The 19,873-nt window shown below is 42.3% G+C and overlaps 1 protein-coding gene and 1 non-coding gene across 2 annotated transcripts; one reads left to right on the forward strand and one right to left on the reverse strand.

The window, feature by feature from the left end:
• Positions 1–12,327: 12,327 nt before the first annotated feature.
• On the reverse strand, positions 12,328–17,163 carry LOC110517847 (triosephosphate isomerase B). The gene is made up of 7 exons (XM_021595716.2): positions 16,931–17,163; positions 14,924–15,047; positions 14,668–14,752; positions 14,256–14,388; positions 13,567–13,652; positions 13,233–13,320; positions 12,328–13,000 (listed from the first exon to the last, which is right to left on the reverse strand). The coding sequence occupies exons 1-7, from the start codon at positions 17,037–17,039 to the stop codon at positions 12,882–12,884; spliced, it is 744 nt and encodes a 247-aa protein (XP_021451391.1). The 5' UTR covers positions 17,040–17,163; the 3' UTR covers positions 12,328–12,881.
• Positions 17,164–17,755: 592 nt separating this feature from the next.
• On the forward strand, positions 17,756–17,811 carry LOC118964363. The gene has a single exon (XR_005051413.1). It is a non-coding gene; the product is annotated as a U7 small nuclear RNA (small nuclear RNA).
• The last annotated feature ends 2,062 nt before the right edge of the window (positions 17,812–19,873 follow it).

Raw genomic sequence — 19,873 nt, forward strand, 5'->3', positions numbered from 1 at the left:
ACCTTTTGTCATCGTTTTGATGTATCCAGATTGACTTTAGATGCAGTAAAACGTTAGCTAGCTAGCTAAAATTGAGGGGAGGCCACCAGATTTTAGCTAGCTAACGTTCGCATTGCTAGCTATTTTTTTTAACTAAATATTGGACTACTTTAGCAATGTCATAGTGTTTGCAGGCACAAAAGTGTTAGCCTCCGTCCAGAATGACTGGCATCACTATCGCGCCGCCGGTAGAGGGCGGCTTGAGAACGTTCATAACAATGGCATGACGCGACCGAGTGACCGAGGTGCAATCTAAGAATAGACATTGAATTTTACCATGCAAATATACAGTGCATTATAAGGAATTATAAACTGGGTGGGTCGAGCCCTGAATGCTGATTGGCTGACAGCCGTACATAAGACCGTATACCACGGGTATGACAAAACATTTATATTTACTGCTCTAATTACGTTGGTAACCAGTTTATAGTAGCAATAAGGCACTTCGGGGGTTTGTGATATATGGCCAATATACCACGGCTAAGGGCTGTGTCCAGGCACTCCGCGTTGCGTCGCCTACAAACATGCAGACATGCTCGCATTTTGCGTACCGACTACGCAATTATCTGTCCATGTACGCTTGTACGAGAACCGAGTTAAAAGTACGCAGAAATTAATAGGGTCTGATTTTTTTGTTGCACATTTTTATGAAAAATAAATCCACTGAGTAAATCTAACATCACAATTATCGAGCTACAACACAGAGGCATGTACGGAGTTTGTGTCAACGGACATGGAGATTAATACATCATTATTCCACGTAGCTACCCAGTGTCTGCCCCTCCTGTTGTGATGCTGAGTTTGCCGACTGGAAAGGTAAACACTAATTGTTTCAAGCTAACGTTAGCGAACATAATATTGTCATTTAGTGGTCTCTAAAATGCCAGCAGTTCACTCGCATTTGCTAGTGAAATAAATTAAATGCAAATACGAAAAATAACTGGTCGCATTTGTGCGAGTGTGATATACATTTAATTCTGTATTTTCCACGTAAACATTACGAGGATCACGCAACCTGAAAAACTGTAACTGTAACTGTAATTATGATCCAGTCACAAAAAGTATAATCAAAAATAAATATAAACATATTGGCATTAAATGGAGTCTGGAGTTTAGAAGACTGCGCGATGAATAATTAATGAGTGTCCGGTATTAGCTATAGAGGCAATGCTTCTAAAATGCCTTTGCACTAGATTTGCGAGTTGAATCTCCAATTTGCCGCGCCCATCTGGTACTATGAAAAATTGGACAGGATTGGCAGGTCTGACTTGTGTATGAGAACAGCCCTTAGCCGTGGTATATTGGCCATATACTATATCTCATCCTTGCATTATCTCATAATTAGACAACGGGTGGGTCTAATCCTGAATGTTGATTGGTTAAAAGCTATTCCAGCCAGTGTCTATTCCACAAGTTACCACTGGGGCAATCTATGACGTTAAAATGAATATTTACTCTGTTCCATCTGACTGAGCAATCCACTGTCTCATCAGCCCAGCCAGGCAATTTATAAACTTGATCTCCACAATAAAAAGCATCTAGACATTATCTCTCTGTTAGTCTAACATTTAGTTTTCAACAGTGGAGATTTGTCTAAACCTTGCTGTCTGTCTCTCCAACATTTGCAACATTGTCTTAATGTTCAAATTCGATCTCCAGCTGTCCCATAGTAATGAACATGTCGTGAGTCGTCATGAGACAGACAGGCAGGAAACGAAGCGCAGCTAGTTTCCCCTAAGGAGACTGAAAAGATTTGGAATGGGTCCCCAGATTCTCTAAAAGTTCTACAGCTGCGCTATCCGAGAGCATCCTGAACAGTTGCATCAATGCCTGGTATGGCAACTGCTCGGCATCCGACCATAAGGCGCTACAGTGGGTAGTGCGTACGGCCCAGTACATCACTGGGTCCAAGCTTCCTGCCATCCAGGACCTCTAGACTAGGCAGTGTTAGAGGAAGGCCCAAAATATTGTCAAAGACTCCAGTCACCCAAGTTATATTTCTGCTACGGAAAGCAGTACCGGAGCGCCAAGTCTAGGTCCAAAAGGCTCCTTAACAGCTTCTAACCCCAAGTCTTAAGACTGCTGTACATTTAATCAAATGGCCACCCGAACTATTTTCATTGTCCTCCCCGATGTACAAATTACCTTAATTACCTCAACTAACCGATACCCCCTGTATATAGCCCCATTATTGTTATTTTATTGTGTTACTTTATTGTGTTTATTGTGTAACTTTTTTTTTACTTTACTTTATTTAGTAAATATGTTAACTCTATTTTCCCAAAACTGCATTGTTGGTTAAGGGCTTATAAGTAAACATTTCACGGCACCTGTTGTAAGTAAGTAAGTAAGTAATACACCTGTTGTATTCAGCGCATGTGACAAATACAATTTTATTTGATTTAGTTTGCTGTCTTTCCAGATTCAGTTTGAAGTGATTGTGTGAGTTGTGTTGTTGGCTAGCTCCTCTGAACAACGGTGTTCTGATGAGAGAACACATTTTCTATGCCAGGCGAGATCGTTATGGATGTACCCAAATAAATGTCACTAGAAAACAACTTAAACAAACGCAAATGCAGCTACTATGCTGCTATTCTGGCTGCACTTTTTGATGTGACTGTACATTAGCCATAGTTGGCTGGCTAGCAAGCAAGGGATAAGAATGTTGCCCGCCAGTATGGCAATGGAACATTTAGAATGAACGACTGTATCAGGTATAAAGGTAAGACCCAGATGCAGACACGTCGAATTAACAATGGTTTAATGATCCAACGGGCAGGCAATGGACAGGTCAAGGCAGGCAGGGGTCAGTAAACCTGAGGTTTGGCAACGGTACATGGATGGCAGGCAGGGTCAGGGTAGGCCCGAGGTCAATAATCTAGAGGAGGGGCAAAGGTACATGTCAGCAGGCTCAGGGGCAGGCAGGCAGGCTCAGAGTCAGGACAGGCAAGGGTCAAAACCAGAAGGGTGAGAAAAAGAGCGACTGGGAAAGCAGAAGCTGAGAACAAAAACACTGGTTGACAAACAAGACAAACTGGCAACAGACAAACAGAGAACACACATATAAATACACAGGGGATAATGGGGAAGATGGGCAACACCTGGAGGGGGGTGGAGACAATCACAAACACAGGTGAAACAGATCAGGGTGTGACAGACTGGGTCACGTCCATTGATACAGAAGAAAAAGACTGAACGACTGGGTCACGTCTCTGGCAACCAAACCGATAGAACGAACGACCAGCCGGTTTGGGTAGCAACCCTAGATTTGTGTCAGGACTATATCTTGTGGAAGGAGGAAATAGTATGAATAAATTGATCAAAATACATTTTTTAATGAAAATATGTAAATCATTATTTGAATATGTTGGTAAGACATTGTATAAAAGTGATAATGCTCTCGAAGCCGGTGTTTGGACTTCGTCTCGGGCCTAACAACACCTGTGCCAGCATATCCTCCAAACATGGGCTTTTTGGGCATTATCACTTAAATAATGCACACTCTAGAATGACCTTCAAGCCAATCAGAAACTATTGCCACGCGGGACTAGGTGGGTGCAGGAATCCGACGCAGAGAGAGTTCCACTGAGGTTAAGTGCTTTACTCAGGCACAACAAAATAATAAGCCCAACAAATACAGGGCGCGGGACACACAACGAGACAACCCAAAAACCACAGGGTGCCAAGTTAAAGTAAAGAAAATCCACCACTACCTAAAATGCACACACACGCAACATAAAGACAGAAAATAAACACCCACAAAACCCAGGTGGAAAAAGGCTACCTAAGTATGATTCTCAATCAGAGACAACTAACGACACCTGCCTCTGATTGAGAACCATACTAGGCCGAACACAAAAACCAACATAGAAAAACAAACAAAGACTGCCCACCCCAACTCACGCCCTGACCATACTAAAACAAAGAATAAAATAACAGAACTGTGGTCAGAACATGACAATTATTCAACAATACCATGGTTTAATTAACCAATAAGGTCTGACGGGATGTGGTATATGGCTGATAGTCCAGCACTGTGGACACATCATAATACCCATAAGACCTAGCCATTAATCCAGTAATGGTTCCAATTGTTTTTTCACCATTCATTTTTGCATCTGGGATTTTAGCACTACTTCATATAAGGTCTGTGTTTAGTGTAGGCTTAACAGTGCAATTCTCTCTCGGACAAGGTGAGTTTTATCAATATATTTGCCTCAATTTACAAAATATTGAAATGGTAATTAGCAATAGAGAAGACCTCAGCAAGACCACAAATTCCTGCTGGAAGCTCCTAAATATAATCTCTAGCTGACACTATCAGCTACCGTTCACCAGCGCGATCAGAGACCTTCTGTGTCCAATCCATGAACTTCTTACGTCCCCTTTCTCTGTCTAGGGTAGCCTAGTGGTTAGAGCGTTGGACTAGTAACCGGAAGGTTGTGAGTTCAAACCCCCGAGCTGACAAGGTACAAATCTGTCGTTCTGCCCCTGAACAGGCAGTTAACCCACTGTTCCCAGGCCGTCATTAAAAATAAGAATTTGTTCTTAACTGACTTGCCTGGTTAAATAAAGGTAAAAAAAAATCTAGCTAGTTAGCAGAGCGGTAGATCAAAAAATGGCCTCTTTGTACAGTATGTTGACTTTGGTGTCTATTTCAGACCTTATGTTATTTTTCAAGGATGAGCGTGAGCATTCAAAGGGGAGAAGACTACTATAAGTCTGCCCATGTGGAGAAGTGCAGCTATAGTGAGGGAAAACTTAGTACAAATAATACGATCCCATCAGTTTTCTATAGGCTAGGCTTACTATATTTATTCCTCAACTTTTTTCTAATATTAAGCACATTGCTTATCTTTACAACAGGAATATAGCCTACCTGGCAGGCATGAAAATGAGCCACGAGAAAAGCGTCCTACATTCGCTATTTAAGTGCATAGATGTATTTTTTCCGCTGCCCCTGTTTCGAGACAGGTGCATGATAATGGTTGATTCTGAATCAAAACAAATTTCACACATATATTATTTAGTATATGTAAAGACAGGCTAATATTGTCACCCTTCAGACTTAATCCTATCATTTGTGAATGAATAAAATATGCCTTTTCTTTGCGACTTTTTCGAATCATAGTCGCACACCTCATGTAGCCTAGCCCAAAGGCCTATATGTTTTAATAAGGTTAGTATCACACCTCATGTAGCCTAGCCCAAAGGCCTATATGTTTTAATAAGGTTAGTATCACACCTCATGTAGTCTAGCCCAAAGGCCTATATGTTTTAATAAGGTTAGTATCACACCTCATGTAGTCTAGCCCAAATGCCTATATGTTTTAATAAGGTTAGTATCACACCTCATGTAGTCTAGCCCAAAGGCCTATATGTTTTAATAAGGTTAGTATCACACCTCATGTAGTCTAGCCCAAAGGCCTATATGTTTTAATAAAGTTTGTATCACAACTTTAGTGGCCAAATAACTTCTTAAAATGAAGCACATTAATCCGCTTTAAAGGGGTTTAGAGTCTAACTGGAATACATACACAACGCGTGAGTTTCAAGTTTGGGGAAGATAATTTTCACCATAAAAAATGCACCTTTTATAATAAAAGCATTACATGCATAATCACATTTGTGGTCACTTTTGATAATGGTGTTTTCCCGCTAATGGAACATTCGTGCTTATAGCCTACTGCCATGTGCGTATTGCTGCGTTGATAATGTGAAGAAATAGCCCAACGGGTTGACTACACCGCTCGCGTCTCGTATGCGAGCATTGCAAAATACATTTAGAAATCTATATTATTCAATTATTGCACCCACACTGCTCATGCGCACCAACGAGCGTCTGCATTGCCAAGGGCCAAAATAGAAGTCAGTTCAATTTCTGACGCAGATCGCGCTGCAAGTCCTACCTCTCTCATCTCCTGTTAAGGGAAATTTTTATCAATGATGACTAATTATGTATACATTACAATCAGGATTGACTAATCAGAATGCTATTATGTTACTGTATATGTACTAATCCGAATACTATTATGTTACTGTATATGTACTAATCAGAATACTATTATGTTGCTGTAAATGTATGAGTTTTCTTTCTTGATCCCAGTACTGAATATAATGTGTGTGAATGTGGTCAAGAGTTAGAACAATGACTGTCTGTTCCTTGGTACAAATGAATCAGACTGGCTAGAATGCTTATCTACACGAGAAAACCTTGACTCGTAAATTATATTAAATTGGTAGGGAGACGGATGTGGGAAGGCTTGAGATACAGCCTTTGTACTGGAACGGAGATGGCACGGGTTGGTGTTGGAACTAATGACGTCATTTTCAGTTTATAACCTGTGGTAACCTGTATCGTGTGGAGTACTCTCGTGAATAAACTCTGCTGTTTGACTTTAAGACTGGGCTCTGTCTATTATTATAGAATAAGGGTCTTACATATCCTTATGAATTGACAGAGTGTTTAATTTTTATTGGGTATTAAAACATAGAGCAATTTAATTCCTTTAACATCTCCTCAATGGTTTATAGAAGCAGGTACCCACGTGCCATGTCCTCATTGGTTATACCCACGTGGGTGACTGAAAGACGAAATAGGTCAGTGACGGTAATGCACATAATTTATGAAAGTTGCCAATCGCAATATAAAGTCAAGAGAAGAAAACACCTGGAAGGAGGAGAGATGACTATAAACGATTCGGTTGACCGTTTTATGCATGGATTAATTGGTGGAGTAGAGAACCTTGTGCATTTCAGGTAAAATAACAACTCAATGTTTATATCCCAGGACAAATTAGCTAGCAACTGCAAGCTAGCTAACTAAATTGCCATAAATGTTTAATGCTTTTCGACCTGTCCCCATATTAATATAATTGGTTCAGAGTTTGTTTTGATATTTTAACCCGCATTTCGTGATCGCGTTTGGTGTGGGGGGACAAAATACATTTATGCACGATGGCGCATGATGGCGCACGCTCGCAGCCGGTTTGGGTTCCGTGTAATAGTTTATCAACATTTAAAGCTAAACGTTCTGATCTGTTGTGTCAGCCACATTACGTAAAAAAAATTTTTGATGCTAGCGTTTGTATTAATTTGGGATCTATCGCATTCCAGACTGTGTTTGGAATATTTATTTCTTGCACAGAATAGAATAGGTCAACTTTTGTACTATGGTGGATAGTAGATTGACATAGGCTAGTGCTTCTGCTGTTCGTTAGGCCTACTCATGTTGTTGGCTGACGAATATGTGTGAAATTTGTTTTGAGTTAGAATGGACCATTATCATGCACCTGTCTCGAAACAGTGTCAGCGGGAAAAAATACCTATCTATGCACTTAAATAGCGAATGGAGGACGCTATTCTCATGGTTAATTTCCATGCCAGCCAGGTAGGCTATATTCCTGTTGTAAAATAAGCAATGTGCTTAATATTAAGAAAGTTGAGAAATGAATATAGTAGGCCTAGCCTATATAACGCTGATGGGATCCTCCTCTTTTTAATAGAGGCCTGTTTTCTCACACAATTGCATAGCCTATAGAAATGTTGCAAAACATGAGCTCATGGGCTCTCATGAAGTGTTTGATTAGATTTTTGATACATTTGCATTGATGTCAAAGTGATTACAGGTACAATAGAGTGCAGAGTACCAGGCAGTTAGCAAATTTGATAGGCTACTAATGACCATCAGCAACATCAGAGCTTGGAGAATCCTAATTACCATGACTAAACGGTCACGTGGAATTTGACTGACCTGTACCCAGTTGAAGACAACCCTCTGTCCCAAGAGCCCACAAACAAGGATCTTCAGTGGCCAAGGAACCTTCTCCGGGGCAGGATCAGAGGGACGGCATGTCTCCTTGAACCTGAGCCAGAACATCAGCTACCCTCCCTGTCACCCTGTCTGTACCGGGCCCTTTAAAAAAAAAAAAAAACATTTAAATGACATACCCAAATCTAACTGCCTGTAGCTCAGGCCATGAAGCAAGGATATACAGTGCCTTTGCGAAAGTATTTGGCCCCCTTGAACTTTGCGACCTTTTGCCACATTTCAGGCTTCAAACATGAAGGGACAGGGAAGATGGTTAAAATTGATGGGAAGATGGATGGAGCCAAATACAGGACCATTCTGGAAGAAAACCTGATGGAGTCTGCAGAAGACCTGAGACTGGGACGGAGATTTGTCTTCCAACAAGACAATGATCCAAAACATAAAGCAAAATCTACAATGGAATGGTTCAAAAATAAACATATCCAGGCGTTAGAATGGCCAAGTCAAAGTCCAGACCTGAATCCAATCGAGAATCTGTGGAAAGAACTGAAAACTGCTGTTCACAAATGCTCTCCATCCAACCTCACTGAGCTCGAGCTGTTTTGCAAGGAGGATTGGGAAAAAATTTCAGTCTCTCGATGTGCAAAACTGATAGAGACATACCCCAAGCGACTTACAGCTGTAATCGCAGCAAAAGGTGGCGCTACAAAGTATTAACTTAAGGGGGCTGAATAATTTTGCACGCCCAATTTTTCAGTTTTTGATTTGTTAAAAAAGTTTGAAATATCCAATAAATGTCGTTCCACTTCATGATTGTGTCCCACTTGTTGATTCTTCACAAAAAAATACAGTTTTATATCTTTATGTTTGAAGCCTGAAATGTCGCAAAGTTCAAGGGGGCTGAATACTTTCGCAAGGCACTGTACATATTCTTGGTACCATTTGAAAGGAAACACTTTTTCACAGTTTGTGGAAATATGAAAGGAATGTAGGAGAATATAACACATTAGATTTGGTTAAATATAATACAATGAAAAAAGCAACCATTCTTTTGTATTTTTTTTAACCATCTTTGAAATGCAAGAGAAAGGCCATAATGTATTATTCCAGCCCAGGTGCAATTTAGATTTTAGCCACTAGGTGACAGCAGTGTATGTTCAACGTTTTAGACTGATCCAATGAATCATTGTATTTCCGTTTAAAATGTTGTATCAAGACTACCCAAATGTGCCTAATTTGTTTATTAATAACTTTTCATGTTCAAAATTGTGCACTCTCCTCAAACAATAGAATGGTATTCATTCACTGTAATGGCTACTGTAAATTGGACAGTGCAGTTAGATTAACAATAATTTAAGCTTTCTGCCAATATCAGATATGTCTATGTCCTGGGAAATGTTCTTGTTAATGCTAATCGCATTAGCCTGCGTTAGCTCAACCGTCCCGTGGAAGGGATATCCCGAAGAAGTTTTAAAAATAAGCGCACCTGGGGCATGCAGGCATCCTGGCTGGCATGGCGTGGTCAGCAGAGCAGCAGGAGGCTATCTGTCACAGGGTTGGTTATGTTTCCACTTGCCTCTAAAGAAATGTGTATTTAATGTTCAAGCATTATTATTGGTTGGTTCAACTCTGATGACAATAAGGTGTGTTGTGATTGGCCCCGCTTGCAGATAGGGCGAGATCGCGAATGTCAGGTCTTCCCAGTATGAAAATGTGATGCAAGGGGTAGGTCACGTTCTGAATACTGTTTTATATTTTACAATGTGTACAAGTTTGCTGTAGGTTACTGATTTATACATGTGTGGGTATATGGTACCTGTTAGGGATTGAGGGGCTTTCTGGGATGTGCTTTGGCATATGATTGCTGTAAATACGTGTGTTAGCTAGCTTACACCGATGTAATGGTCACATAAGCCCACTGCTAACACAGTTGTCTTCATGCTACAGATTTTGCCATCGACAGCCATCAATATCGGTAAGCCCTGCACAACTAACGTGCTGTTTCCCATTTAACAACAGCAACAGAAATAAATGATGCTCAACTGGGACCACTGGCTGATGTGATTTATTTGGACAAAACACAACGCAAGGAGAGTAAGATTTACATCTGTTACATATACGGCAGGCAACAGTTGGACAGCGCACCAACCCCAACTGGCACACCATGAGGAGAGGGAGGTTAACTGCCAGAAATTATGGAGCAGTGGTTAGGGCCAAGCGCATTACTCTGTCGCTGCTATAAAAAAGGGTCCTCAGATCAGTCATTGGATGGGATGTTGTCTGTAAAGTGGGCTACAGATAACAAAGAGGAGGGCATCAAGGCATTCAAATGGCTACAGGGATGGATATGCAGGAGTCCGGGCTTTAGATCACAGGGTCTGGGATCCTGGGTGCCTCACCGGAGGGTCTGGTGGGCACCACAGTAGTGGTGGAGGTCAAGTGTCCCTATGGTGCATGGGACCTTACAATTGAAGAGGGAGTGAGGGAGGGCCTTACTGGCACAAGGTCCAAGGTCAGCTCCACATCACTGGAAAGGACATCTGCTTCTTCATTGTGTGGACCATCAAAGCCTCCATCACCATCCCCATCTAGTGTGACAACCTCTGACAGACTCATATTGCTCCTCCTGTCAGTACCAGTTTTCTGTTGAATTTAAACGTTCACTGACAGGTGCACAACCATTTGCCATTATTTTCTCTTTCAGAAACTGACACATTCCTTTGCCGGATACAGCATTACTACAAACGATTAAACCATTCTCCCAACACAGTAAATAGACCAGTAGTTTATGTAAAATATTTGACCGTATGGGTAGGCTACAGTAGCCTATTACTGTGCGATAGAGCAGGGGTTCACAAACTTTCTCACTCAGGTCACCCAGCATTGGGGAACATCAAACTGTTCACACCCCTCTTGTTGGTGGAGAGAACATTTAGTAGGTTTAAAGCTTATTTCTTGCAATTCCACACATCAGGCTGGTTCTTATCCCGCCGCTCCGGCTACCTCCACCGGGCTCCTGCGCGACCCAGTGTTGGTGGCTATTCAGTCCCTCCTTTGCACCTTGGCGGCTCGTTATAAGGGGTGATCCATAGTGTCTACCTGCCTGAAGACCAAGATCAGCATCTTGCTGTCCTCCCACGAGTGTGACTGGAGGGTCGTGGCTTGTGAAGATGTATCAGTCGTCTTTAAAACCTCTGTGCCCAGGCTACACTATATCTTTTCCATCGCAAAGTTTGTGCTAGCATTTACAATTTACCACTTTCTTTTGCCATGTTTCCCCTCAGGAGAAGAGAGCTTCATAATTACATATCTTAGATTAGCGGCTGTGGTCATCCGCCATCCCACGTTGATTATAATCAGTAGCAATTTTAGCATGTAAATCTTGGTGGGGCAAACTCAAGAAATTGTTTAGATGCATGCCAGCAAAGCCACTACACAACACTACATTAATTGGACTATAACGGTGACAAACGGTGTCCACAAAGCTGTCCCAACACCTTCCACTGCAGAACAGTTCATTGAGTCTTATTTACTACCTTTTGAAAATAACATGTGACTGACTTGCTTAAACAAATGTGGTTTGTGCTGTAACTTTGGCATAAGGGGACGAGCGGATAAGACGCAATCCACAATTTAGATTAAGACATGAATGAGCGAGCTAGGACTGACGCAGTCAAGAGAACTATTTCAGCACTTCTGAAATGTACAGCGACAGAATTCATAACATGAGCCTTTCTTACAGTATTGTCCCTGTACGCCAAGTCAAAACCATAGGATAAATAAAGGGGTCATGAAACAATGAAAGCTCTTACAATATTCAATGAGATTTCACTAAAACAGGCTATAGGCAACAACAACAAAAAGTATTCAGACCCTTTACACAGTACTTTAATGAACCACCTTTGGAAGCGATTACAGCCGCGTGTCTTCATGGCAGTGGCGATTTTAGCATGTAAATCCTGGTGGGGAAAACTCCCCCAAAATTGTTTAAAGGAAGGGGGCATTGAAAGTGCTTAGAATATTCATTGACATTTCTCCAAACCATGCTGTAGGCTACATGTGCACCAACAAGTCAGAACAGTAGGCTAAATGAGGGGGAAAGGGACCAAATTAGTCAGGTGAGGCACATGGGCTACTAACAGCTTATGACACTACATACATTACTTTCTTAGCTACAGATCTCCCTGGCATATTACATCATTTGACAGCTTCAGAGTTCAAGGTAAGGTGAGAAGAAGCCGCTAGAGAAAATAGGATAGTGTTTGACCTTTATAAACAGCTCCACTTTAAGAATGCTGCTGAAGAGAAATACATTTAGTTGATGATTTGGTGTCGCTTATTGGACATGTGAATTGCACCATTATCTACATGAACGCTCAGGAGTTTGGCGTCATGCTACCAAAGTACCACCACCAGATACTGTAGTCTGACAGGCTTTACACATGAGTAGGAATGCAGCCTCGTAGCAGTCAAGATCATGCAGTGTCCACAGACATAAAATAAAAACAAGACACAACTAGTCTAAACCTTTTATTACAACATTTCCTAGGCCCCCACCCCCTCAGTCGGCCATGACCAAACATGGACATGTAAATGGACGCCTCCCTCCTGACCGGAGGGAGGCGTGTGTTCTATGGGAAGGGATAAGCCATAGAACATAGTTACAAAGACTCAGCTTTAGTGCAAAGGCAAGTGAATCTGATTGACGTTGCTAGTTGACACTGTATACATAAAAGCTTGTAAACTTTCAAGTAAAAGGCATGGTTGTTCCATCCAGAATGGTGTTGTCAAGCGCAGTCCCTTTAAACAGTAGTGGAGGCCAGTACAAAAAAAACACCATCTCAGTGGAACGAACACCTTTCACTGCTGTATAGTATGCTAGTCAATCTGTCCCTTTTCTTTGAGACATTCAACCAAAACAGGAAACCGGTAAAGACATCGTCACAAATACTTGAATAAAAAAAGGGTAAGGGAAGGGGGATCTAAGTGCCGAGTTGAGGATGATGGTTCATGTTTCATCTGAATGGAGTTGGCCTCAAATATTGGCATGGGTCTGACCACGTCAGGGTTTTTATTGCTTGGCGTTGATGATGTCAACGAACTCTGGCTTGAGTGCAGCGCCGCCAACCAGGAAACCGTCCACATCCTTCATGCCTCCCAGCTCCTTGCAGGTGCCACCTGTCACGGAACCTGAGAAGAGAGAGAGAGAACAGACGGATATGAGTGAGGAATGGATTTATGAGAGAGAGGGACAGAGTGGTGGGGAGAAAAGAGTCCACTGTACTGGTGGCACCTACCACTGCATGTCCCGGACTTGAATTAGATTAGCTACGCAATGACAAAACTTATTAATCCCCACTTTGGTGGTCGTGGCATTAACAGCTTAAGTGTGTTTAAACTTGAAGCAGATGAGCGGTCTCACCTCCATAGATTATCCTGACAGAGTTGGCTACTGCCTCAGACACATTGGCCTTGACCCACTGCCTCAGTTTGTCATGAACGTCCTGGGCCTGAGAGACAAAGATAAGAAATAAGACTAATAAATAAAAACATGAATATGGGTTCCAAAGTCCAGTATGTTCCGACTTCAGTCTTCAATTTAGTGATGAATCTCAAATGGACAACACATTCTGCTCCAGTCTAGACTGAATATATACAGTGTAAAGAGATTCAGGCTTTTAGTCACGTCCCCATTGGTCCCATGTTCTTTCCATTGAGGTCATACAATTGTAAGGACGACAATAGAAGAAACTTACCTGGGCGGGGGATGCGGTCTTGCCGGTGCCGATGGCCCACACGGGCTCATAGGCCAGAACAACCTTGGACCAGTCCTTAATGTTGTCTGCAAACAGAATTGACATGATGAATACAGTACTGCATTCACATTCATAAAAAGGGAGAACTCAAAATGGATAAAGTGCCATCATGGACACTAGATATAACCAAGATAACCATGTAACACACTGTACATACAGTAATTGCAAATTCATTGCTTGCTTTCCAGATACAAAAAGGCCTATGCAGTTTATACGATTGTTATATATTACTGACATGGTTCTTGACATGTTTAAATGTAACAGTATAGACTTCATGTCCGTCCCCTCGCCCCGACCTGGGCGCGAACCAGGGACACTCCTGCACACGTCAAGTCACCCTCGAAGCATCGTTACCCATCGCTCCACAAAAGCCGCGGCCCTTGCAGAGCAAGGGGAACCACTACTTCAAGGTCTCAGAGCAAGTGACGTCACCGATTGGAACGCCACTAGTGCGCACCACCGCTAACTAGCCAGCCGTTTCACATCAGCTACATAAAGGTCAGGGCCCATTTTCAAATATATACAATGCAAACTGATCCTAGATCAGTACTGATAATATGTGTACGCCTGAGCAGAATCTGTGGTCCTGTGTAACACTCATGATGAATCAGTGATTTCAGTGACGATACCTGCGAAGTGCTTGGTCTGTGCGTTGATGACCTTCTCCGTGATGCCAGCCTCCCTCTCGTCCAGCTTCTCACCAATGCAGGCAATGACACCCAGGCCATTCTCCAGGGCGTGGGCGCACTTCTGACCAATAAGCTGTCAGGACAGTTAGCCAATCAGACAGGTTGTTGTAATATTGTTAACATTTCCTCTACTTGAGCAACACCTTGAGTGTTTATCAAAAAATAAATAAAAAGGAGATTCAAATGATTCGTCACTGCTCCTCAAATTCTGTCATTTTAAAAGGTCAATTCACTGTTGAAAGACATAATCCAATACTGTGTCATGGCCTTGTTCTTGTGATTAGTCATTGGAGGTGGCAGACGACTCCTCCCAATTTATAAACAAGAGCACTCCATCAAATAAGCCATTTACCGCATCAGTCTCTCCAAAGACCCAGCGCCTCTCAGAGTGGCCAAGGATCACCCAGTGCACGCCAACGTCCTTGATCATCGCAGGGCTGAGGAGAGAAAGAGAGGGGGCATAAAGGAAGCGAGAGAGAAGGGGAAAAGAAAGTAGTGTGTGAAAGGAGATTTACTTTGTTAAATCGGTCAACCTACAATGTTATGTTCAGTAAAGCACGAGAGTCCTGAAGACACTGGCATGCGCAGTTACAGGTCATGTCCATTACCTGATCTCCCCGGTGAAGGCACCACCCTTGACCTTGTAGCAGTTCTGAGCGGCCACTCCGATCTTAGGGTCCAGCTTGGACCTGGCGAACTCAAGGTAGATTGATGGGGCGCCGCAGACCACCTCTGCAAGCACCGAGAGAGAACCAACACGGTCATGCACTGACCACTATTCTCAGGGTTTAAATAGCAGACCGACTTACACTGGACCAGTTTGTATTCTTAGAGGTGAATTCTAAATTCCACTTCAGTTAAAATTCTCACCTCAGTCATCATGCATTGATGTCAACGTGTGAGACGAAGTGAAATTTCTAAGTGGAAGTCAGGATTTGCCCCTTGATGTTTACATGGATGCCCATGTTACAGTAATCTTTTCAGAAAAACTTAAGTAGGATGGGTACACAGTGATTGGTGATATTGAGTATCAGTGGTGACAAATCCATGTAGTGCCCCACTACTATTCACTTCAGTATATAAAGCAACAAGGCCTACCGATCAAAATTATTAGGCCTATTTGATCCACAGTGTTGGTTATACAGTCCAATACCTGAGTCTGCAGCATTAGTACACACTGTACAACTGGGATATCCCTAGTGTTGTGGCATACAGTAGGCATACACTGACATTAGCAACGTAACTGTATCTTGGGGTTAAGTGAGTCTATATTAAACCTCCACAGTCACTATTCCCTCTGCAAAGGTCATTTATCCATGCCAACAGTCAGTCCCCCACTGCAAAAAGGTCCTAGTTCAACCGCCAAAAGGTCACTAGAACTCAACTCACAAAAGTCACATTCTGCTGGGGTCGAACAGGACCTTATAAGTTCAAAGGTCAACCACAGGATAAAGCATTTAAAATACTCTGCAGGTTCATAAAACGGCCCAGGGAAGTAGTGACTGAATATTGACTTTACATTTCTAGAAAGAGACATGGGAAAAGCCTACGTGAGTTTGTCATCTGCTGGCACATGCAGCGTCCTGTTTCATGCGTCAGTCAGTGTGTACTGTGCAGACGAGTTGTAAAGGGGTGGCCCTTTCTGTGGGGTGAAGTCCGTGGCTGTACACTGAAATGTAGGCTACTACACGGACAGACAGTCCTTATATTTGATGCTCCAATAAATACCCATGTGCGTATCCTGCAAAAAAAGGGCACAAAATGTGACTAAGTACCTTTAGCCTGTTCTTGAACCGGTGTTCAAATGCAAACAGGGCATATTGCATTTACGCGTCTGTGGCAATTTGGAAATCCACGATAGAGAATGGCGGAAGCAACATTTTCATGGCGGAGAACTCAATCATTTTATTGGTTAATAAAATGAGTATGTTGGGCATAAATTAGTTAGTGTAGAATGTATTTCTACATTAAAGTATCGTGATGGTGCAGTGAACCACAGTTGGTCCTCCTGGTAGTTATATGAACAGGGATCGCGATCGGATGGATCATTATAATACATTAAAGAACATACATTTCGCCCCTCGCTTGCGCCAGACAGTAGTGGCTACGTGCTGTAGGGAGCGTACGCCCACTGACAAAAATCCACTTAACAAGTCATGTTCTTCTATCCTAGTTCGTTTTAAAATACTGGTTGAAATCCCCTGACAATGGCTTTCGCTGGTTGAAAAGGAGTATAGTGGGCTTCAGTACCAAAATAGGCATAGGCCTATGTATTCTGCATTGGTGATTTCTGTTCCACAAATTGTCGCTATCGCACCACAATTAGACCACAATTTGGGTCAGGGTATCCTATAATTTAAAACCCTTGTGAAAGTGGCAATTAAAAAAAAGGGACCTACCGGAGTATAGCTGGGTTTGCCACCCATTGATTCGTGCACTGATAACAGAAAAATGACCTTCCTTATTCTTTGTTGGTTCACAATACAAGTGTGCGGTGCGATTGTCATCTCAACTGAATAGCCTACACCAGGACACCCAATACGACAAGTTACACCATTTCAAAAGATCAACTGTCTACTACACGAGTCAGACATTAAAGCACAGAAAACACGCACCGGTGTTGGGGTCGAGCTTCGCAGAGTTCAGGGTTTTGATGAGTTCGCCCAGGCTTGCCTTGTCGCCATTCATCTTCCAGTTACCACCGACGAAGAATTTTCTGGACATATTTGCAGTTTGGGGTCGTTCCTCGGCCTTAAAACAGAGCTGGATGTACCTACTTCGGGGAGAAGCGCAACTACGCGTGAGCAACTCACTGTATTTATTATCACTGGCCACGTAACCCCACCTCTCAGTTTGTTCTATTGGTTTACAGAGACACGCCCAGAAAAGCGTTTCTTTATATACAATGGTAGCCTTTTATTTCAGTAGAATAAAGAGTCTAGGCTCCAATTTCACAAAAAAATAATGTTCTTCAAATTAGGCTATCTTTGTTTTAAGCGTGAAAATAATATTTATGTTTCAGTATATGGGGATGAAATACATAGAAAACATGTCGAACATTCTCAAAGAGAACCCACTGAAAATGTGCGGTTATCTCAAATAAATGGCCATTCCTACAAACGGCGAGCAGGGCCTGCTAAATCGAATGAACCCATTCTCACGCAGGAAAGCTGAGAGAATTCAGCGGGTTGATTGGCTAGCATTCAATCTTGTAATTTGCATACCCAGCATGCATTTCGTATTTTCTTAGGCCATCTGTCTTTAAAATTGCTTTTTTTAAACAACAAAACAAGCCATCTTATGTAACATTACAACATGTTTGTCTTTTAATAATTTAATAATTATTAAAAGTATTTTTTGTACGCATGTTTGGAGCTAACTCTGGCACAAACACTGACGGTGAAACCTACAAGAACGCTTGTGACCTTCAAACGGTTATGGAAAATTTGCTCTTTTAGTATTTGTCAAGTAGGCATCTTCAATTGAAGAAGCCCCCGATCTCTGTTGAAAATAGACGATACATTTGACCCTTCTGTACAGATTGAAGGAGAGTGTATATTTACGCAGTAAGGCATAAAGGTGTGGTACAGTGACCATTTACAACAAACCCCCGTAGTGCATATACATGTTTTGTCATACCCCTGGTAGACGTCTGTCAGCCAATCAACATTCAGGGCTCGAACCACCAGGTTTATAATTGGGAATCACTCACTCACTGTATGTTTTTAAATCCTGAATGGTGCAGCGGTCTAAGGGACTGCATTGCAGTGCTAGAGGCGTCACTAAAGACCCGGTTTCGATCCCAGGTATCACAACCGGCCATGATCAGGAGTCCCGTAGGGCAGCGCAGAATTGGCCCTGCTACGAAGGGTTTGGCTGGGTAGGCCGTCATTGGAAATAATAATTTGTTCTTAACTGACTTGCTTAGTTCAATAAAGATTACATTGTTTAAAAATTAAATCATGGGGTAGTAATCCTGATGTAGACTTGAACACTCAGTGATATCAACCCAGCACATTAGCTATTAGTTACGCCAAAAGATCAGAACACCTTGACGAGGTTTCTATTATTGTGTTAAGTTTGCCCCCTTTCTTCGGAGTGCGCGTCCTTACGCTTTACTCTAGTAAATTCCTCACACCGGCACATTTGGGATGTGCTCTCGATGGCCACAACTGGAGGCCATCCCACTTCTGACACCACTGTAGCAAAGTCTGATTTGTAGTCCAGACTGGTGCTTGAACCAACTGTCAACCCAACACCTGTCGTCTTGATACAATAGGCCTATTTTCATTTTTGTAAATTTACTGATGCTGACAAATTGATAGTGTTGGTACAAAAACTGGAACTGAAAACTGATGCTGACTAAACAAGTAGATCATCTCTATCCTCCTTTTCATTTTTTTGTACATGTGAATAAATCCCAATGTAGGCAATATGCACCCCACCATGTTGCTTTCATCTGTCCTGTCATTTCAGATCATCAGTGCAGAAGATGAGGGGTGAAGTCAGGTAGAGAGGCCGATTCAGGCTATTAAACTGTGTCACCTTGTACATAATCTGATCAATCTTGAACAGTTTACCTTCCCCAAATTCTAGGCCCATTTTATGATATTTACAGCCATTTCTGATCATTAAATTAATAATATTGTAGTGTTTCCAGGGGCAGAGCGAGATTTCGAGGCACAAACAGGTTTCCAAAGGCTACGGTTTGGGGAGCGGTAATCGGTTTTTAGAAAGGTCACGTTTGTTACCTACCTCAACTGAACGGGAAGCAAGTCCTTGTGCTTCGCCATCTTTCAGGGCCCAAGCACACCCGTCCATGCTTTCGGTGGCCGTTACAGGTCATCCCTATCCCACTTCTGACACAACTGTAGTGTTAATCTATAATTATAATGCCCACAAATTCTTGAAGAATAGCACTTATAAATGCCTCACTGTACAGCTTCAAAATCAAGTTAAAACTGTCATGTTGTTGACCTCATGTCATGCACTGTCAGTATCATCAAATCAAATCAAATTTATTTATATAGCCCTTCGTACATCAGCTGATATCTCAAAGTGCTGTACAGAAACCCAGCCTAAAACTCCAAACAGCAAGCAATGCAGGTGTAGAAGCACGGTGGCTAGGAAAAACTCCCTAGAAAGGCCAAAACCTAGGAAGAAACCTAGAGAGGAACCAGGCTATGTGGGGTGGCCAGTCCTCTTCTGGCTGTGCCGGGTGGAGATTATAACAGAACATGGCCAAGATGTTCAAATGTTCATAAATGACCAGCATGGTCCAATAATAATAAGGCAGAACAGTTGAAACTGGAGCAGCAACACGGCCAGGTGGACTGGGGACAGCAAGGAGTCATCATGTCAGGTAATCCTGAGGCATGGTCCTAGGGCTCAGGTCCTCCGAGAGAGAGAAAGAAAGAGAGAAAGAGAGAATTAGAGAGAGCACACTTAAATTCACACAGGACACCGAATAGGACAGGAGAAGTACTCCAGATATAACAAACTGACCCTAGCCCCCCGACACATAAACTACTGCAGCATAAATACTGGAAGCTGAGACA

The sequence above is a fragment of the Oncorhynchus mykiss genome, chromosome 3, assembly GCF_013265735.2.
Source record: "Oncorhynchus mykiss isolate Arlee chromosome 3, USDA_OmykA_1.1, whole genome shotgun sequence".
Taxonomy (NCBI): Eukaryota; Metazoa; Chordata; class Actinopteri; order Salmoniformes; family Salmonidae; genus Oncorhynchus; species Oncorhynchus mykiss.